We start from the raw sequence: 18,223 nt of genomic DNA, 5'->3' as shown, positions 1-18,223 counted from the left end.
TTTGGGCCAAACCATTAATTCCACTTTAATCTATTAATACGATTCCTTTGTAACTCCTTCGGTAGTATTTCGATTTTACCAGAATAGTTACTATTTTGAGACTCTTGGGAATTGGTATGTACGTGGTTACTTTTATTCTGTGTTTTTCCTCTTTCTTTCGTTTTTTTTTGTGCTAAGTAATATTTCCAAAGTCAAAGTCTTTGTCAATATAAAAATATCAGAATTATTTTAGGATATTATAAATATTGGTCAAGCTACAGAAATCTTTGCTTTTCGGGGTTTTTGAGCAATATTATCAGGATCCTTTTAATCAGAGCATGTAAGTTGTAGAAATTTTATGATTTTTCGTAACCATATACCACGATTGGGGGAATGCAAATATTTTTTTGCAGTTTCATTGTTGACAGTTTTCTTTGATTTTGATTCTCGTTTGTGGTTGGCGGAATCTTTTAAGCCATCATTTAAATCAATTTTAATGAATTATTAAACTTTGGTTTTTAAGGCTTTTAAAATTATTTCATTAATGGATCAGTTTTTTTAGTCACTTAGATTTCCCATTGCAATAAAAAAATAATCTGAACTGCTTCATTTTTATAAACACGTCTTTTAGGTTATATTCTGAGTAAAGAAGCCGTGAAGAGATTTGTAACAATTTCTTTGAAGAATATCACAATCTGCAAGGCAGATGATCATACCGGAGCAGAAGATGCTGAATTGGGTATTTCCTTTTACTTTTCCCACTAATATAGACAAAGTTACCTGTTTTTATCAGTGCATAGCATAGTCTGGTATAAGCCAAATTATAAGCCATTATCTTTGATGAAATAATTTTTTCGATTTTCAATTGAGGGTTTTCTATCCCTGGAGCTCTAAATTTAAATTTCAACATCGGTATTTTAGTTTTTTAGACATTGTTGTTGCACTAAAGCAATCTTAAATTCTGCTTGTTAAGGCTATCATCTTCCATCTTTATTACTGACTTATGTACGATATTGCTAACGGTTCAGCTTTTCTACCTCAAAGAACTTGTCTATTAGCTATTCATTTGATATATCCGGTTTATTTTCTGAAGAATACTACACAAATATTATTAATTGGTTAAGTGAGAAATTTCTAAAATCTTCATTCAGAAAAATTTCCTATTGTTTCAATATTGTAAAGATTTTTGTATTGAGTCTAGAGTGTGACTAGTTTAATAACCCAATGCTCCCTAAAAGAGAGGAATGAGGGATGATAATTTTTTACTTTGACCTTTTTTCACCGAGGAAATCATTTTCTATATAATGGAAGATCAAATTCTAAAAAGAGAGAAAGCTGTAATTTCCCCAGCTCAAAGGCCCTATATACTCTTTTATGAACTAGCAAGGGCTACAGGGGTAAGGTTGTAGGTGGTGAGGATAGAATTCAATTTCTCCTTGCTCATAACTCCTAAGTTGAAAGACAGATTCTTAAAGTTTTAAAGCATCAAAAATGAAACTATCGTGGGATAGGTATCTGTAATCTTACTTCTCAAATAAAAGTATGGGCTAAAGCCTTACCCACATAATTACCATGATATTTTCTTATTTGGACTTCATGTACTGGTCTTAAGACGATAAAGCTTCCTAATTTACAGCTTTTTCTAGACCAAACATTGTAAACAACCATCAACACAAGCAAAAATCAAAGCATTTTAGAATTAAGTTCACAGCAAGAATCATTGACTATCAGCTCCAGTTTAATTTACAAAAATACATAATAATAACGTATGCTTTGGATTTGAGATTGTATCAATAATTGAATAGCTTTCTTGCTCCAAACTAAAGCACCCGTAACTTCAAATTTACCTTTTAAACTTAATACTTTATAAAAATTTGTATAATTTAAAAGATATCAAACATTCAAAAAAGGGTTTAGTACTGTTGAAAAATGTATCGTCAAAGTCAATATATACTAAAACCCTACAGCGGAGGATTCAATCCCCCATCTACAACAACGTGGAATTTGACATTTTTACCGAAGTGGCAGCAATTGAAATCACTGCGTCACTGGACTTTGAAAGTACGATTGTCATTTTTGCTTGTACTAATGAACTTAGATTTTGGAAGAAAATTAGAATGTTATTACATTATTGTGTAATTAGTGACATCGTGAGCCCACCACATATCCTATTGTGACATATAATATTTATTTGCATATTGTTATGAAAAACAGACTATGATTCTGGATTTTAATGGTTCTTGATGAGAATGAGTATTGATGACGGTCTCAATTTTTGTTTGCCCTGCTCTGTATTAGTTGTTCCCCATTTTTGAAAGGATAAATGCACTGTGATAAAAAATGTAACAAAATTAGAATTTTACCATAGACCGCAGAAACTCAGTGAAATGCTCTAAGTGCGATGGTGGGCACAGCAAATGTCATTAGAGTTGCTTGGCATAGTCTTTTAATTGCTCTAACCGCAGTGGGAATCACTGATGCAATATTTTTATGTGCCCTGAGCTTAATAAACATTTACCGGTTCGAAAACCCATTAGTGAAAAACTTTGTAAAAACTATCTGTAATCTTATGGATGGCAGGGGTTTACCCCCTCCCCCGGTGACACCCCCCCCCCGGAAATACCCCCCTCAGAAAACCCCCCCAGAAAATACCCCCCCCCGCCGAAAATCCCTCCCCCTCCGGAAAATGCTCCCCCAGGAAATACCCCCCTGAACCCCCCCCCCCGCGGAAAATAGCCCCCGCGGAAAATACCTCCCCCGGTAAATACCCCCCCCCCCGGAAAATACCCCCTGGAAATTATGGCTTTCCAAATTTGAGAATTTTATTTGAGTTTTAATTTTTTAATTTCCGTAGGGGGAAGGAATTTTGGTACTTGTATATTATGCGCCACTCACTTAAGTTTACGCTGTGTAAAATTCGAGACCATGCCGATTTTTTGCTAATTTCTTCGTTACTTTAGAAATAAATTTGGGCAATAGATTTGTAGCCTATATTAGGGGGAGGGGGGTAAAATACAGTGGGTCTGCATGCAAAATGTGTTTGGTACAATTATTCTGCATTTTGATTATCCATCAAAATCCAAATAGTGATCATTGAAATATTGGTAGTTTTTTCTGCGCTACCAAAAGTATTACATTCATAAAACCTAAGAGTTTCAGGAATTGTAATTAAACAAAAAGAAAAGGTTTTTCAACTAAAAGTAAGTTCTAGGTTTAAAACTTAGTGTATTATGCTCCACCCATTCAAGTTTACGCTGTGTAAAATTTGTGAACACACCGGTTTTTTCGTTAGTTTCTTCGTTACTTTAGAAATAAGTTTGGGTTATTGATTTGTATATTAGGGGGAGGGGGTAAAGTATAGCGGGTCTGCATGTTAAATGTGTTTGGTACAATTATTCTGCATATTAGATAGATAGATAAATAAATGTATTTTAAAGCCAAATATACGGCCATAAACATTGCTAATACACTGGGTATGTCACAAGTGGTCAAGATACCCACCCATGTGACCGGGAGCACCCTTGACCTTATTCTTACAAACATTGCTCCATATTACAAGGACGTGTCTTCGAACGGGCCATTGGGCAAATCGGACCATCACACTCTGCTGATGAAGGCAAAAAGTGAAATCAGGAAGCTTAAGAAAATAAAAGTACTCCGGAGACCTATCACGAGGTCTGCTATTAATACGCACGGAATGTGGGTCGGTACTCACTGCTTCAGCGAAGTATACAACGAAAGCGATGTCAACAGAAAAGCAGAAATATTTCAGTCCCTACTCTATGACAAATAGTTAGAAGTTTTCTGGGAAAAGCAATTTGTCGTGAGCGAATCTGACAAGCCCTGGATCACTCCAAAAATAAAACAGCTGATTCGCGAAAAAACCACTGTAAGGCAGTCAAGTGGTGACGCGACGTCATTACGATTATTAAGAAACAAAATCGTTAGCCTTTGTCGCGAGGCAAGAAAATCCTTCGGAAAATCCCTTTCGGACCCTGAAATAAAAAAGCATCCCCGTAAATGGCACCGTCTAGTAAGGCAGATTGCTTGAAAAACAGTATCATCTAGTATCCGTATTCTGAACGATGATGGGTCACTCGTGAGTGCAAATAACGTCAACAATTACTTTTCTGACATTTGTACATCTTTTCCTGCCCCAACTAACACTGAAATAGAGAATCTACTGTCAATATGCCCTGACGAAGGTGAAATCGAAATAGTTGAGTATGAACTTTGAAACATCATGAAAATGTAACAGTGACAAGGTAAACCACAACAAACCACAATGAAATGATTTAAATAATAAATTTCAACCAAAGAAATTAGAAATAAAATTCGAACCATAATAGGGATGTGACAGCAACATGATAAACCCAGACGAAACACCCCAGAAATAATCCATGTTCTGGATTTCAACGAAAAAAATCTAAAATGAACTTTGAAACTGTGACAAGGTAAACCGCGACAAAACACTACTGAAATAATCTAACTCTTGCATTTCAACGAAAAAAATCAAAAATTAACTTTGAAACATCAAGAGAATGTAACTATGACAAGGTAAATCACGACAAAACACTACTGAAATGTTCCAACTCTTGAATTTCAACGAAAGAAATCTAAAATAAACTGTGAAAGATCAGGAAAATGTAATAGTTAAATGGTAAACCACGACAAAACACTACTGAAATAATCCAACTCTTACATTTCAATGAAAAAAATCCAAAATGAACCTTGAAACATCAAGAGAATGTAAGAGTAAGAGTGACAAGATAAACCACTATAAAACAATAATGAAATAATCTAACTCTTACATTTCAAAAAAAAAAAAAAAAAAATCTAAAATGAACTTTGAAACATCAAGAGAATGTAGCAGCGACAAGGTAAACCACGACAAAACACTACAGAAATAATCTAATTCTTGCATTTCAACGAAAAAAAATAAAAAATGAACTTCGAAACATCAAGAGAATGTAACAGTAACAAGGTAAACCACAACAAACACTACTGAAATATTCCAACTCTTGCATTGCAACGAAAAAAAAAATCCAAAATTAACTTTGAAACATCAAGAGAATGTAACTGTGACAACGTAAACCATAAAAAACACTACTGAAATATTCCAACTTTTACATTTCAAAGAAACAAATCCGAAATGAACTTTGAAACATCAAGAGAGTGTAACAGTGACAAGGTAAACCATGACAAAATACTATTGAAATAATATAACTCTTGCATTTCAAAAAAAAAAAATCTAAAATGAACTTGGAAACATCAAGAGAATGTAACAGTGATAAAGTAAACCACTACAAAACACTACTGAAATAGTCTAACTCTTGCATTTCAACGGAAAAAAAAAATCAAAAATGAACTTTGAAAAATCAAGAGAATGTAACAGTGACTAGATAAACCACAACAAACACTACTGAAATATTCCAACTGTTACATTTCAAGGAAAGAAAAATCTAAAATGAAATACTACTGAAATAATCCAACTCTTGCATTTCAACGAAAAAGATCTAAAATAAACTGTGAAACATCAAGAGAATGTACCAGTGACAAGGTAAACCACAACAAAACACTATTGAAATATTCCAACTCTTACATTTCAACAAAAAAAAAAAATCCAAAATGAACTTTGAAACATCTAGAGAATGTAATAGCGACATGGTAAACTACGACAAAGCACTACTGAAAGAATCTGGCTCTTACATTTCAACGAAAGAAATTAAAAATTAACATAGAAACATGAAGAGAATGTAACATTGACTATGTAAACCATAAAAAGCACTACTAAAATATCCTAACTTTTGCATATCAAGGAATGAAAAATATAAAATTAACATTAGAACCTCAAGAGAATATAACAGTAACAAGGTAAACCACAGCAAACACTACTGAAATATTCCAACTCTTACATTTCAACGAAAGAAATCCAAAATGAACTTTGAAACATCAAGAGAATGTAACAGTGACATGGTAAACCATGAGAAAATACTACTGAAATAATCCAACTCTTGCATTTCAACGAAAAAGATCCAAAATGAACTTTGAAACATCAAGAGAATGTAACAGTGACATGGTAAACCATGACAAAACACTACTGAAATATTCCAACTCTTGTATTTCAACGAAAAAGATTCAAAATGAACTTTGAAACATCATGAGAATGTAACAGTGATAAAGTAAACCACTACAAAACACTACTGAAATAGTCTAACTCTTGCATTTCAACGGAAAAAAAAAATCAAAAATGAACTTTGAAAAATCAAGAGAATGTAACAGTGACTAGATAAACCACAACAAAACACTACTGAAATATTCCAACTCTTACATTTCAAGGAAAGAAAAATCTAAAATGAAATACTACTGAAATAATCCAACTCTTGCATTTCAACGAAAAAGATCCAAAATGAACTTTGAAACAACAAGAGAATGTACCAGTGACAAGGTAAACCACAACAAAACACTACTGAAATATTCCAACTCCTACATTTCAACAAAAAAAAAAAAATCCAAAATGAACTTTGAAAGATCAAGAGAATGTAATAGTGACATGGTAAACTACGACACAACACTACTGAAAGAATCTGGTTCTTGCATTTTAACGAGAAAAATGCAAAATGAACTTTGAAAAATCAAGAGAATGTAACAGTGACTAGGTAAACCACAACAAACACTACTGAAATATTCCAACTCTTACATTTCAAGGAAAGAAAAATCTAAAATGAACTTTGAAACCTCATGAGAATGTAACTGTGACTAGGTAAACCACAGCAAACACTACTGAAATATTCCAACTCTTACATTTCAACGAAAGAAATCTAAAATGAACTTTTAAACAACAAGAGAATGTAACAGTGACATGTTTAACCATGAGAAAATACTACTGAAATAATCCAACTCTTGCATTTCAACGAAAAAGATCCAAAATGAACTTTGAAACATCAAGAGAATGTAACAGTTACATGGTAAACCATGACAAAACACTACTGAAATATTCCAACTCTTGTATTTCAACGAAAAAGATCCAAAATGAACTTTGAAACATCAAGAGAATGTAACAGTGACATTGTAAACCACGAGAAAACACTACTGAAATATTCCAACTCTTGCATTTCAACGAAAAAGATGTAAAATGAATTTTGAAACATCAAGAGAATGTACCAGTGACAAGTTAAACCACAACAAAACACTACTGAAATATTCCAACTCTTACATTTCAACAAAAAAAAATGAACTTTGAAACATCAAGAGAATGTAACAGTGACATGTAAACCACGAGAAAAAACTACTGAAATAATCCTACTCTTGCATTTCAACGAAAAAGATCCAAAACGAACTTTGAAACAGCAAGAGAATGTAACAGTGACAAGGTAAACCACGACAAACACTACTGAAATATTCCAACTTTTGAAGGGGGTGGGGAGGGGGAGGGTGATGAGGGGAGGGGAAGAGGAGGAGAGGAGGGGGATGAGGGGAGGGGGTTCTTTGGGGCCCGGGGCCCTTGGGGGCCCGTTGGGGGCCTTTGGGGCCCGGGGGCCCTTTTGGTTTGGGGTAGGGGACCTTATAACACTATTCCAATGGTAGTTGTGTATTATACCGAACACAGTCGAGAACCGCCCTAATAAAAAAATTATATGTATCTCTTAATAGGAGTTAGCATTCCCTCAGATGGTTTACTATTTTCGTTTCTACTTTCAAATTTATCTTGCCTCCTGAAGAAATTTTATCAATCACTTATCTTGTCCTGTCTGTATTTTCAACACTTGGATAGAAATATTCCAAAGTTCAAATTTCCCTATGTGATGATGTCACCTTGTTATCATAGTGTTCCAACCGGATGTTGACATTCAAGAAAATGATTTCCTTATCTGATGATGTCACCTCTTTATCATAGTATTCCAACCGGATGTTGACATCCAAGAAACATCCAGTAATTGTTGATGTGAACTTATGTTGACATCCATGAAAACAACAAACAAATTGACCTTGAAAAGGGTGTTATTGACCCTTTAGTGGATCAATAATCCATGAATAAATTATGTCCTGTCAGCGTTAGACTTGATTATAGATGGCATCACATGTGTTCTCGTAGTTTCTATTGGGGCTTCCCTACTTCTATTCTGTCACTTTTATTCATCTTATCTCTTGCTAACCTGAAAGATACTAACAAAGAAAGCTGTTTTTCTCGAGTTTTACACAGCAAAAACTTGAGTGAGTGGCGTATAATGCTCAAGTACCAAAATTCCTTCCCCCTACGAAAAGAAAAATAAAACTCAAATAAAATTCTCAAATTTGGAAAACCACCGTGGAATTTTCCACGGTGGGATATTTTCCGGGGGGTTACTTTCCTCGATGGGTATTTTACACGGGGTGTATTTTCCGGGGGGGATATTTTCCGCGGGGGAATGTTTTCCTCGGTGGGTTTTTTACGGGGGGTATTTTGCATGGGGGGTATTTACCGGGAGGGGGGGGGTACTTTCCAGGGGGGGGGGGGGGTAAACACCGGCAAACTTTTTTTTATCGGTTTTAGCCTGGAAAATTTTCTCTCTCCAAGAACACTTTATGATTTCGAAAATCAATTGTTCTCCAAGAACACTTTATGATTTCGAAAATCAATTGTTATTTTGATGGCGGCGCGGGGCCCTTTGAAACGCGAGGCCTGATTGGGCCAATCCGTTCCAATCACCCCTTTTCCAGCCCTGCATAAAAGTCTAGGACCGGACTAAAGCTTCTCTATCAGCTGAATCAAATCCATATTTTTAATCTATACAGCTAATAACCAAGTGGATTTGATGATTCAGAAACTGCTTAATTATTATGCTAAGAGAGAAAATTTGGTCGATGCATCCCTTTGTCTTTCTGAAACTGCAACGTTCTTCTCTTAAAACTTTATCTAAAGCATCTCTTGTCTACTAAGTATTGCCATGTTGCGTAATTTGATTCCTACAGAAATAATGATAACCCTTGTGTTACTACTCCAGTCACCCTTACTAGCTTTCTGATTAGGAGTATTACTGAAGTTCTCTTAAAATCGCTAAGCACATTTCCCTTTTCAAACTTCATGCTCAAATTTTTCTTTATCTTTTCTCGATCTTCCGAACCAGCACATTTCACAATCCAATTTGCTAAACTATCGCAACCTAAGGCCAGATCGCTTTTCAATCCTTTTATTGCTATTCCCAACTTTCCCTGTAAAATAAATCTTCAGTCACTTGTTCCTTGATTAGATTTATGACTTTATTACAGATGTTAGAATGGGTTTTAAGACAAGAAGGAAAAGCGGACATCTATATAACTGGGAAACAAGAAAACATACGAATGATATAAGAGAATTCTCAGAATTAGCCCAAGAAACATATATTTGAGCTTTTTAGAAAACAAAAATAGAAAACTAGATTTGAAAATATTTAAGGCGAGAGAGTTAGCATCAAGCTAAAGAAGACTCTCGCGTAGAGGTCTACTACTTTGCACGAGCGTAGTCTATCTTCTTCTAGAAGCAACAAGGGTGTTATCATTAGTAAAAGCAACAAGAGGATCCAAAGATGGGAACAACAGTTATGGGCAGGGGAAAATTAACGGTGACATAAAAGATAACGGCATAAGGATTTTCGTTTTTAGTTGAGAAAAAAAAAGTCATTTGCATAAACTAGAATCTGTACTGGCCCTAGAGTAGACCCTTGGGGTATACCTTGGTCATAATTTGAGAGTGAACAGAAAAGCGGATAAAAAGAAATTACCAGACATTTCAGACTAAAACCTAAAGAAGCGCACTTCATCTTGTTGATATATCAACAACCTTTTCATGTTTCTGCTTAAAACAACCCAAGAAAGTAACCAATTTCTTTGTTACATGCCAGGAAGTGTGCAACACCTTCTCACTGATGCAATAGTACAAAAGCCGATAATGAAATGTCTCACTGAGCATATACTTTTATTATCGCTTTTCTTACCTCATCTTTTAATCTTTGTTGATCGTGTTTCTCTATATCTTCTTCTTCTTTCCTTATCTTTTCTTGTTCCTAAAAATAGTAAGAATAAATCAATAACCTATTGCGATGTGGAAAGCCTCAAAAAGCCTTAGGTATCATTTTCGTAGAAATCAGCTGCACATCGTGAAATAAATGCTTATCGCCTTTTAATTTAGGACAGTGGTTTGATCTCTTTTGGCCATTCCCAGATTCCGTAACAACCACGGGTCTAAGTGAAACGAAGTGAAAGAGCTACAACGTCTGTTTGTTGTAAAGGCGGATAGGACGGGACTGAGAGCCTCAGGACCCTCCTTTAGGCCTTCAAATGTATCAAATGACGTTTGGAAAATAGTATAAAAAAAGTGCAATGTGTCTATAATTATAAGTTTGGGCGAGGGAATAAGTGGGCCCAGGGGTTTGTTTCCAATTACACAGACCAAGGATTGCTTTGATTGCTTGATTCTGACACATGAACAAACATCATGCAATACTTGTACTCGCATACGAACTTGCCGATTTTAGTTTAGGACAATCATTTGACCATTTAAGATCACTCATTAAAATGGTTCCTTAACGTTCAGGATCCATGAGGAGAAAGAGTTGTGGCCGCGGGACCCTGTATGCTGACCAAAACAAGTTCACGACCCGAATTCCAACAAGGTGCACAATATCCACAGTTTTACTCAAATATGTCTAAAACCTGTTTGCTTAAAATAGGTTTATTTGCATAATTGAGCAGAGCGCCCCTTGTTTAGAGGGTCACAGTTAAAGTGTGCTTCTAATGACAGTTCTGTACTTATTTAAACATTTTCAGTCAACAAGCTCCAGCTTTGATGGAAATCAAACGGTCAATGTGAGATATCCGTTTGCTTTCTTTTGATTTCGAACATTCATACTATGATCTTAATGATTCTTAATCGATAATATTAAAACATAAAAAACCATTCCTTACATCGTCATTGAATAGTCCTGAATGGAAAAAGGTACTTGTTTAAATATGCAAGGATCAGAGGGAGATTTTTTTATGAGGAGATTAAAAGATGCATTTTAGGTTGCTACTGAAAATTTTTGAATGACTCTTATTTCAGCAAAATGTAATACATTAATTACTGGAGAAACCTTTACTTAACGTGTTTCGCTTTCTGGAAGTCTACATTGACCTGATATTTGCAATTAGCAAGGATTAAAATCCTTATATACCAGCTTAGGTGGAATTAAAGTGCAAACTGTCAAAAACGTCCAAGTATATTTTATTTTTGAACTTCTGTTTTACAATATTAGCCTCATGTTTGTAACCAACAAGCTCAAAACCTCCAAATGCTAATTTTTGTTGAAGTTTGAACACCCTGTACAAAACAGTTTGGTTTTAGGACATCAGTACTGCGATGTTTGTGATTATTTATGATCGACATATAATAATTTAAATTCAATTCTTATAATATTTTTTAGGGGGTGGAAATCTGAAATATCAAAAAGGAATTTTAGGTTTATCATTTTTTGTTTTCAAGGCAAGTTATTTGAACAAAACTTCGGAAAAAGGATAACCCCACCCCACGTTTGTAGTTCCATCCTACTACAAAGGTATGCACATGAATATAGTCTTTTACATTAAACTTCAATAGCTCTGCAATTTGCAATAAAATGGGAGCTGTAAGCCTACTGCAGTCATATGGAATGCTTAGTGCAATAGAACTCCCCGGAATCAAGGAAGACTAGGGGTGAATTTGGCCCAGTTCGAGCCAGCACTAGAACTTCCAGTTTTATTTGAAGGAGCTGTCTTCCCAAATCCTAGGATCTCTGGTTCAATACGATCAAAAAGAAAGCAAACCAATTAGCCCACATTCGTCACCATCCTTCTCTAAAAAGGATAAAGAAATTCACATTTTTGTAGATAAGAGTTTGAAAGCATCCTTGTAGGAGTCTCTGATATTCTGTATTTAACGGTGTAATTTTATCAAGATCACTACCATTTTAGGGGGTTTTTCTCTTTCTTTTCCTAAAATAAAATAAATATTCTCAGGCTCATAGCTTTTAAAGAATAATTCCAAAATAGTATTAAGAAAAATCACAGTTTCGGTTACTATTAGCACAAGACACATTTGATTTACAGTTATTTGTCAAGAACTATTCAATTTTATTTTCCGTTTGTTTTTGGGTTTTATTTCATAGTTATTTTTGTTCATTTTCAACTGGGCTTATTATTGGACGTTGTTTATACTCTTCTTTTCATACTTTTTACTTTTACTTCGAAGATTTTTTTTTTAACCACATTTTTCCTTAAAATAAAAACAGAGACGTAAAAACTGTTACCTCTTTCAGCCGCTTTTCTTTCGCTTTTTGCTCTTTTTCTTCTTCTATCTTCTTAAATTCTGGGTCACTTTTTAATCTCTCTTCATATTTCTTTTTTGCTCCTATCCACGGCTTGGCAGTTCCTTCTTCTTCGGGAGGGGGAGGTGGAGTCCAGCCCTAAATAGATTTTGGTAAAAATCAAATAATAGAAGAAATGGTAAGAGAATTGACGTCAATTATTAAAGTCTCATCTAAGTCTCATCTAAAATCCGTTTCAACTGTTTACTTATGGCTCGACTTTATAACGCAGTATCCCTTCCCCATTTCCTGTATTTAAGCCCGTTTTGGAGAATTTTTTCTGAGCCAGAGAAAAGAAAGCTCAGATCCGCGTTTTTTATGTATGCGAAGTTCTTGTTGCGGCCCCGCCGTGGACAAGAAATTCGCACCTTGTTAAACATTTTAAAATTGTGGACCCAACGGCAGCTATAATTGAACAAATTAAATGGTATAACGAGAAAGTTTCTTCCCACCCTTGGTACCGTTTGCTAAGGCAGTAAATCGCTGTCCATTTAATTTTATTTGCCCATCTCTTGTCATATTTAATCTTTTTACCGTCTCTTGTCATATTTAGACTAGTTGATTGAGTCCGTTGATTTTGAATTGAAGTTATCAAGTATTTTGCTGTAGGTTAGGTTAGGTGAATTGAAGTTATCAATCATATTGCTTATGTTTCTTCAGTGCTTGGGAGTTTAAAAAGTAAAATTTCTTACGTACATGCAGTGTAGTGTGCAATTGAGTTTTTGTTTCTCGTCTTTGTAATTTGTTCGATTATGTGGAATTTGTTGTAATTTGTTTTTTGTGTGTTTTTTCTTTTTTAGTGATACTCCGTCTTTTGTACCTTTTTTTGACGGATAATAAATAAATAAATAAATAAATATCAAAATAGTAAATAAAAGCAAAAATTAAAAGTAAAAAAAGGTAAAAAAGCCAGGTTGAATTTCCTATAGAATTCTTCAGTTTGTTTTAGAAGTCCAAATGTTATATATTTGAAATTTTATGCATTTGATGAAAAATAGATGCAGTTTTCAGATGTCTTTCTACCATTCGTTTCATCTTTTCGGACCAGAATCGGATCATCATTTGAAGCTCTTTCTTACTTTCTGAGTTTGTGGTTTCGTCCAACTCGACAACATATTAACTATTGCCGACTTTATCAACGGCCATCTTCCGGAAATGGGGTCCAAGAGCTTTGGTTAATAAATAAGCGAACTTAGTTCGCCCGAAGGAGAAGTTTTTGACCACTGTATCTCTGAACATTTTTCCAAATACATCTGCTATTCCGTCTGCGGATTTCCCAGAATAGTTAGACTCAATCAAATATTTTACTCAGTCAATAATAATTGAGCCGAGGAGCGAACGAAAAAAGAAAAATATAGGGAAGGGGGAAGAGGTTCCCAACAGGAAGGATACGGAGCTTTAAACCAAAGCAAGAAAAGGGACTTAGGAACCTTTATCAATTTAAGGGACGAATATGGACCTTCACTTGATTTTAGGGACTTTTAGGGACTTTAGGGACTTTGTGGCAGCCCTGTAATCCGTCAATCGTTTGGTCCCTCGTAGCTCTGAAGAATCCCACAGGCTCATAATACAAGTTAACCTGTCGTGATGATGAGGTCACCTGTTGGTACAAGGTGTATTTCAGGCGACGATTGTCTTCTCAATAGATATCGCTGTAAAACAAAAAACAAAAAAAAAACTTAAACTGACATGAAACATCAAAGAATTTGACGCAAAGCAGTAAAGTGCAATAATTTATCCTTTAAACTTTAAAATTATTCAGTTCCGTACCCCCATTATAAAAACCGACTTCTTACCTGCGCTAATCATTCATTAGAACACTAGCAGATTCACCGGAAAGTGTTACTCGACTGTTAGATGGCGGAATTTTGAATAAAATTTTCCTCGGGGTAGATGGCGAATTTAAATAAAGGATATGACTGTCACTGACCGGAACTAGTTTTCTACTCGACTTTCTGGCATTACTTGAGGTCTTCGTCTAATTGATTTCTCAGTCAAATGTTGGGAATAAACTTTGAAATCTTTAAAACACTGAGTGATGAATGTGACGATTTTCATTTTTATTGTATTACGTAGCCTTCGAAGTGTCTTATACTAGTGCCTTGTTCAGGTATTTTTACGAACAACCGATCATTTGTTGAATAACAAGTGCCGATTGATTGTCTTTACAAAAATTACCGCAACACATGTTGATGATAGTGAAACTTTTTTGTTTTGCACCAGACACCCAATCTGACTTCATTTTCTGTCTCAGCTTGTCATTTTGCACCAGAATCATACTTCATTTCAAGAAAAACAGTCAGATACTAAAATTATATTTTTTTTTAGGAGAACGTAAAAAAAATCGTATTAAAAGCCAAAAACGGTTATTTTGCATCGACTCAGAATATGCAAAAATGGATATGTTGTTCAGTTTTTTTTTTCTCTACAAGATGGTGTAAGAATCATTTCTGTTGCAATTTGTTTCGGGTCAAACCTCCACTTGCCTCTACTATAACTCGCAACTCGCTCAAGTTTACGATGTGTAAAATTCGAGAACACACCGGTTTTTTTCTTTGTTTCTTCGTTACTTTAGAAATAAATTCGGACTATAGATTTGCACATTAGGGGGGGGGGTGGGGTGGGTCATCAAAATCCAAATAGATCAATAGAGAAATATTGATAGTTTTTTCTGCGCTACCAAAAGTATTGTATTCATAATACTTAACAGTTTAGTAGAGATGGGGGTGCTACGCCGGGGGGGGCTCCATATCTGGGCATAGAATACTGACAGGGCACCTTATAAGGGCAAAGAGTCATTAGTGAGAATGATTGCGTAATCGGTCAATGACCTCTTTCTCCAGGTGTGTTTTTGGCACGCTCTTAGCGAATGCCAAGGTCAATGTTGTTATTGTTTCCGAGGCCAAATGCCAAGGTCAATGTTGTTATTGTTTTGTAGAGTCATTTGGGTGAACACGTGGTTAATGAGGTCAATGTTATTGTCGTTCGAAGCAAAGTTAATGACACTACCTTCCTGTTCGAGGCAGATGTTATGATCCGGAAATAGTATTTGTTATTGTTATTCGAGCCAGATGTTATGATCCGGAAATAGTATTTGTTGTTGTTATTCGAGCCAGATGTTATGAGGTTCCCGGAAACAGTTAATGACACTACCTTCCTGTTCAAGCCAAATGTTATGATCCGGAAATAGTATTTGTTATTGTTATTCGAGTCAGATGTTATGATCCAGAAATAGTATTTGTTGTTGTTATTCGAGCCAGATGTTATGAGGTTCCCGGAAACAGTTAATTAATGTCTGACAGATGACGTCAAGTTAATTAATGTCTTTGGAGTTCGACCAGAATTGTCTCCGAGACAAAGTTTTGATCACACATGATGTCATGATTGATTGATTGACACGAAAGGGGAATTAATTTGTTGTTCTAAAGAGAATTTATTCACGAAAGGGACATTAATTTGTTGTTTCTAACAAGAGAATCGTTTCCGAGCAGACGTTTTGATCTTAGCGCGCGAAAAGGTTTCCAAATAATTTGAAATGCATTAGCGCAGAGATGCCAAACAAAAGGAACATGCTGAAATTCCGTTTGGGGGGTAATTTTGGCGAAACTGTTTTAGCTATTTTATGGAATTATTTCGGCGAAACACTTAGAGACATTATAAAATATGATTTTTGAAGAGATTTTAGAGGAGGTTTTGAGTGTGGTCGTTATAATACACAAGTTTCAATTGAACAGTGTTGTGAGGTCCTCTACCCCAACCCCAAAGGCCCCGATTGCTCTACCCCAACCCAAAGGGCCCCGATAGCTCTACCCCAACCCCACAGGGCCCCCAGTGCTCTACCCCAACCCCAAGGGCCCCGATTGCTCTCCCCCCACCCAAAAGGGCCCCGATTGCTCTACCCCAACCCCAAAGGGTTCCGATCCCCCTACCCCCACCCCGAAGGAAGCCCCCGGTCCTCAAAGGTTCTCTGGGCTTCCAAAGGGCCCCCGACCCCCAAAGGCCATCATCCTGTCTCCAAAGGCCCCCAGGCTCCCAACTGGCCCATCGGACCCCAAAGGGCCCCCTCCCGGACCCCAAAGGCCCTCCCCCGGTCCTCAAAGGTCCCCCAGACCCCCAAAGGCCCCCCAGGCTCCCAACTGGCCCATCGGACCCCAAAGGGCCCCTCCCGGACCCCAAAGGCCCTCCCCCGGTCCTCAAAGGTCCCCCGGACCCCCAAAGGCCCTCCCCGGGCTCCCAGGGCTCCCAAAGGACCAATCGGCACACAAGGGCCCCCCAGACCCCCCACGGCCCTTCCCGAGCCCCCCCCGGCCCTCTCCGGTCCGCCCAAGTCCCCCCGGGCGCCCAAGGTCCACCAGCCCCCCACAGGCCCTCCCCCAGGCCCCAAAGGCCCTCTCCCAGTCCACAAAGGTCACCCTGGCCCTCAAAGGCCCACACCGGGCACCCAGGGCTCCCAAAGGACCAATCGGCCCTCAAGGGCCACCCAGACCCCCACAGGCCCTTCCCGAGCCCCCAAAGGCCCTCTCCGGTCCTCAAAGGTCCCCCCGGGCTCCCAAGGTCCACCAGACCCCCAAAGGCCCTCCACCAGTCCCCAAAGGCACTCACCCAGTCCCCAAAGATCGCCCAGGCCCCCAAAGGGGCCCCCGACCCCAAAAAGGCCATACCCGAGCCCCCAAAGGCGCTCCCCCGGTCCTCAAAGGTCCACCAGACCCCAAAAGCCCTCCCCCGGTCCCCAAAGGCCCTCCCCGGGCTCCCAGGGCTCCCAAAGGACCAATTGGCACTCAAGGGCCCCCCAGACCCCCAAAGGCCCTTCCCGGGCCCCCAAAGGCCCTCCCCGGTCCTCAAAGGTCCCCCCCGGGCTCCTAAGGGACCAATCGATGCTCAAGGGCCCCCGGATCCCCAAAGACTTCCCCGGCCCCCCCCCCCAAAGAGTCCCCTCTCCATTTTTTTAAATACTTTTTATGGCTTTATTATATCTTTTCTGAACAAGTTCCTTTCATAATTTCATTCCTAAACCCATTTTCCAACCTCAAAGAGACCCCTCCCCATTTCGTAAATACTTTCTTGAATTTTTTAACATGGTATTTTTTTTTTACTTTTTTACGGATCTTAAAATGACATGCACACAAAAACTTACATTCACACAAAAACTTACACACACACAAAAACTTACGCACACACGCGAAAACTTACACACACACACACGAAAACTTACACACACACACCCCAAAACTTACACACACACAAAAACTTACACACACACAAAAACACACACACACACACACACACACAAACTTACATATGCACACGAAAACTTACATGCACACAAAAACTTACACCCACAAGCAAAAACTTACATTCATACAAAGACTTACATGCACACAAAAACTTACACACACACAAAAACTAACACACACACACACACACCAAAAAACTTACACACACACACAAAAACTTACACACACTCACAAAAACTTACCCACACACACACAAAATAACACAAACACACTAAAAATAACAAACAAACACAAAAACATACATACACATCCAAAAACATACACACACACAAAAACTCACACACTCACACACACACTCAAAAACTAACACACACTCACACAAAAACTTACACACACACTCAAAAAATAAAAATCACACAAAAACAAACAATCACACAAAAACTTAAACACACACAAAAACATACACACACACAAAAACTTACACACACAAAAACTTACACACACACAAACACACAAAAACTAACAAACATACAAAAAAAACTTACACCAACACACAAAGTCTTAGACACACAAAAATTTACACGCAAACACAAAAACCAACACACACACGCAAAAACTAACATGCCCACAAAAAATAACATGCACGCAAAAACTTACACAAACTCACAAAAA

The 18,223-nt window shown here is 37.3% G+C and overlaps 2 protein-coding genes across 4 annotated transcripts in view; one reads left to right on the top strand and one right to left on the bottom strand.

Moving 5' to 3' along the window:
- The window catches only part of LOC148941400 (glycoprotein-N-acetylgalactosamine 3-beta-galactosyltransferase 1-like), an 880,586-nt gene that overhangs the window by 157,866 nt on the left and 704,497 nt on the right, over positions 1-18,223 (bottom strand). The window lies entirely within an intron of this gene.
- The window catches only part of LOC148941403 (glycoprotein-N-acetylgalactosamine 3-beta-galactosyltransferase 1-like), a 190,913-nt gene that overhangs the window by 21,745 nt on the left and 150,945 nt on the right, over positions 1-18,223 (top strand). Inside the window, exon 6 of the mRNA XM_089104560.1 lies at positions 611-718. Within this exon, the coding sequence (XP_088960686.1) occupies positions 611-718 (108 nt within the window). The remainder of the gene's footprint in view (positions 1-610; positions 719-18,223) is intronic.

This window comes from Artemia sp. Qi Xiang Cuo, chromosome 18 (assembly GCF_049724085.1).
Source record: "Artemia sp. Qi Xiang Cuo chromosome 18, ASM4972408v1, whole genome shotgun sequence".
NCBI lineage: Eukaryota > Metazoa > Arthropoda > Branchiopoda > Anostraca > Artemiidae > Artemia > Artemia sp. Qi Xiang Cuo.
Note: the sequence above shows the minus strand (reverse complement) of the source record. Positions and strands in the feature narration are given on the sequence as shown.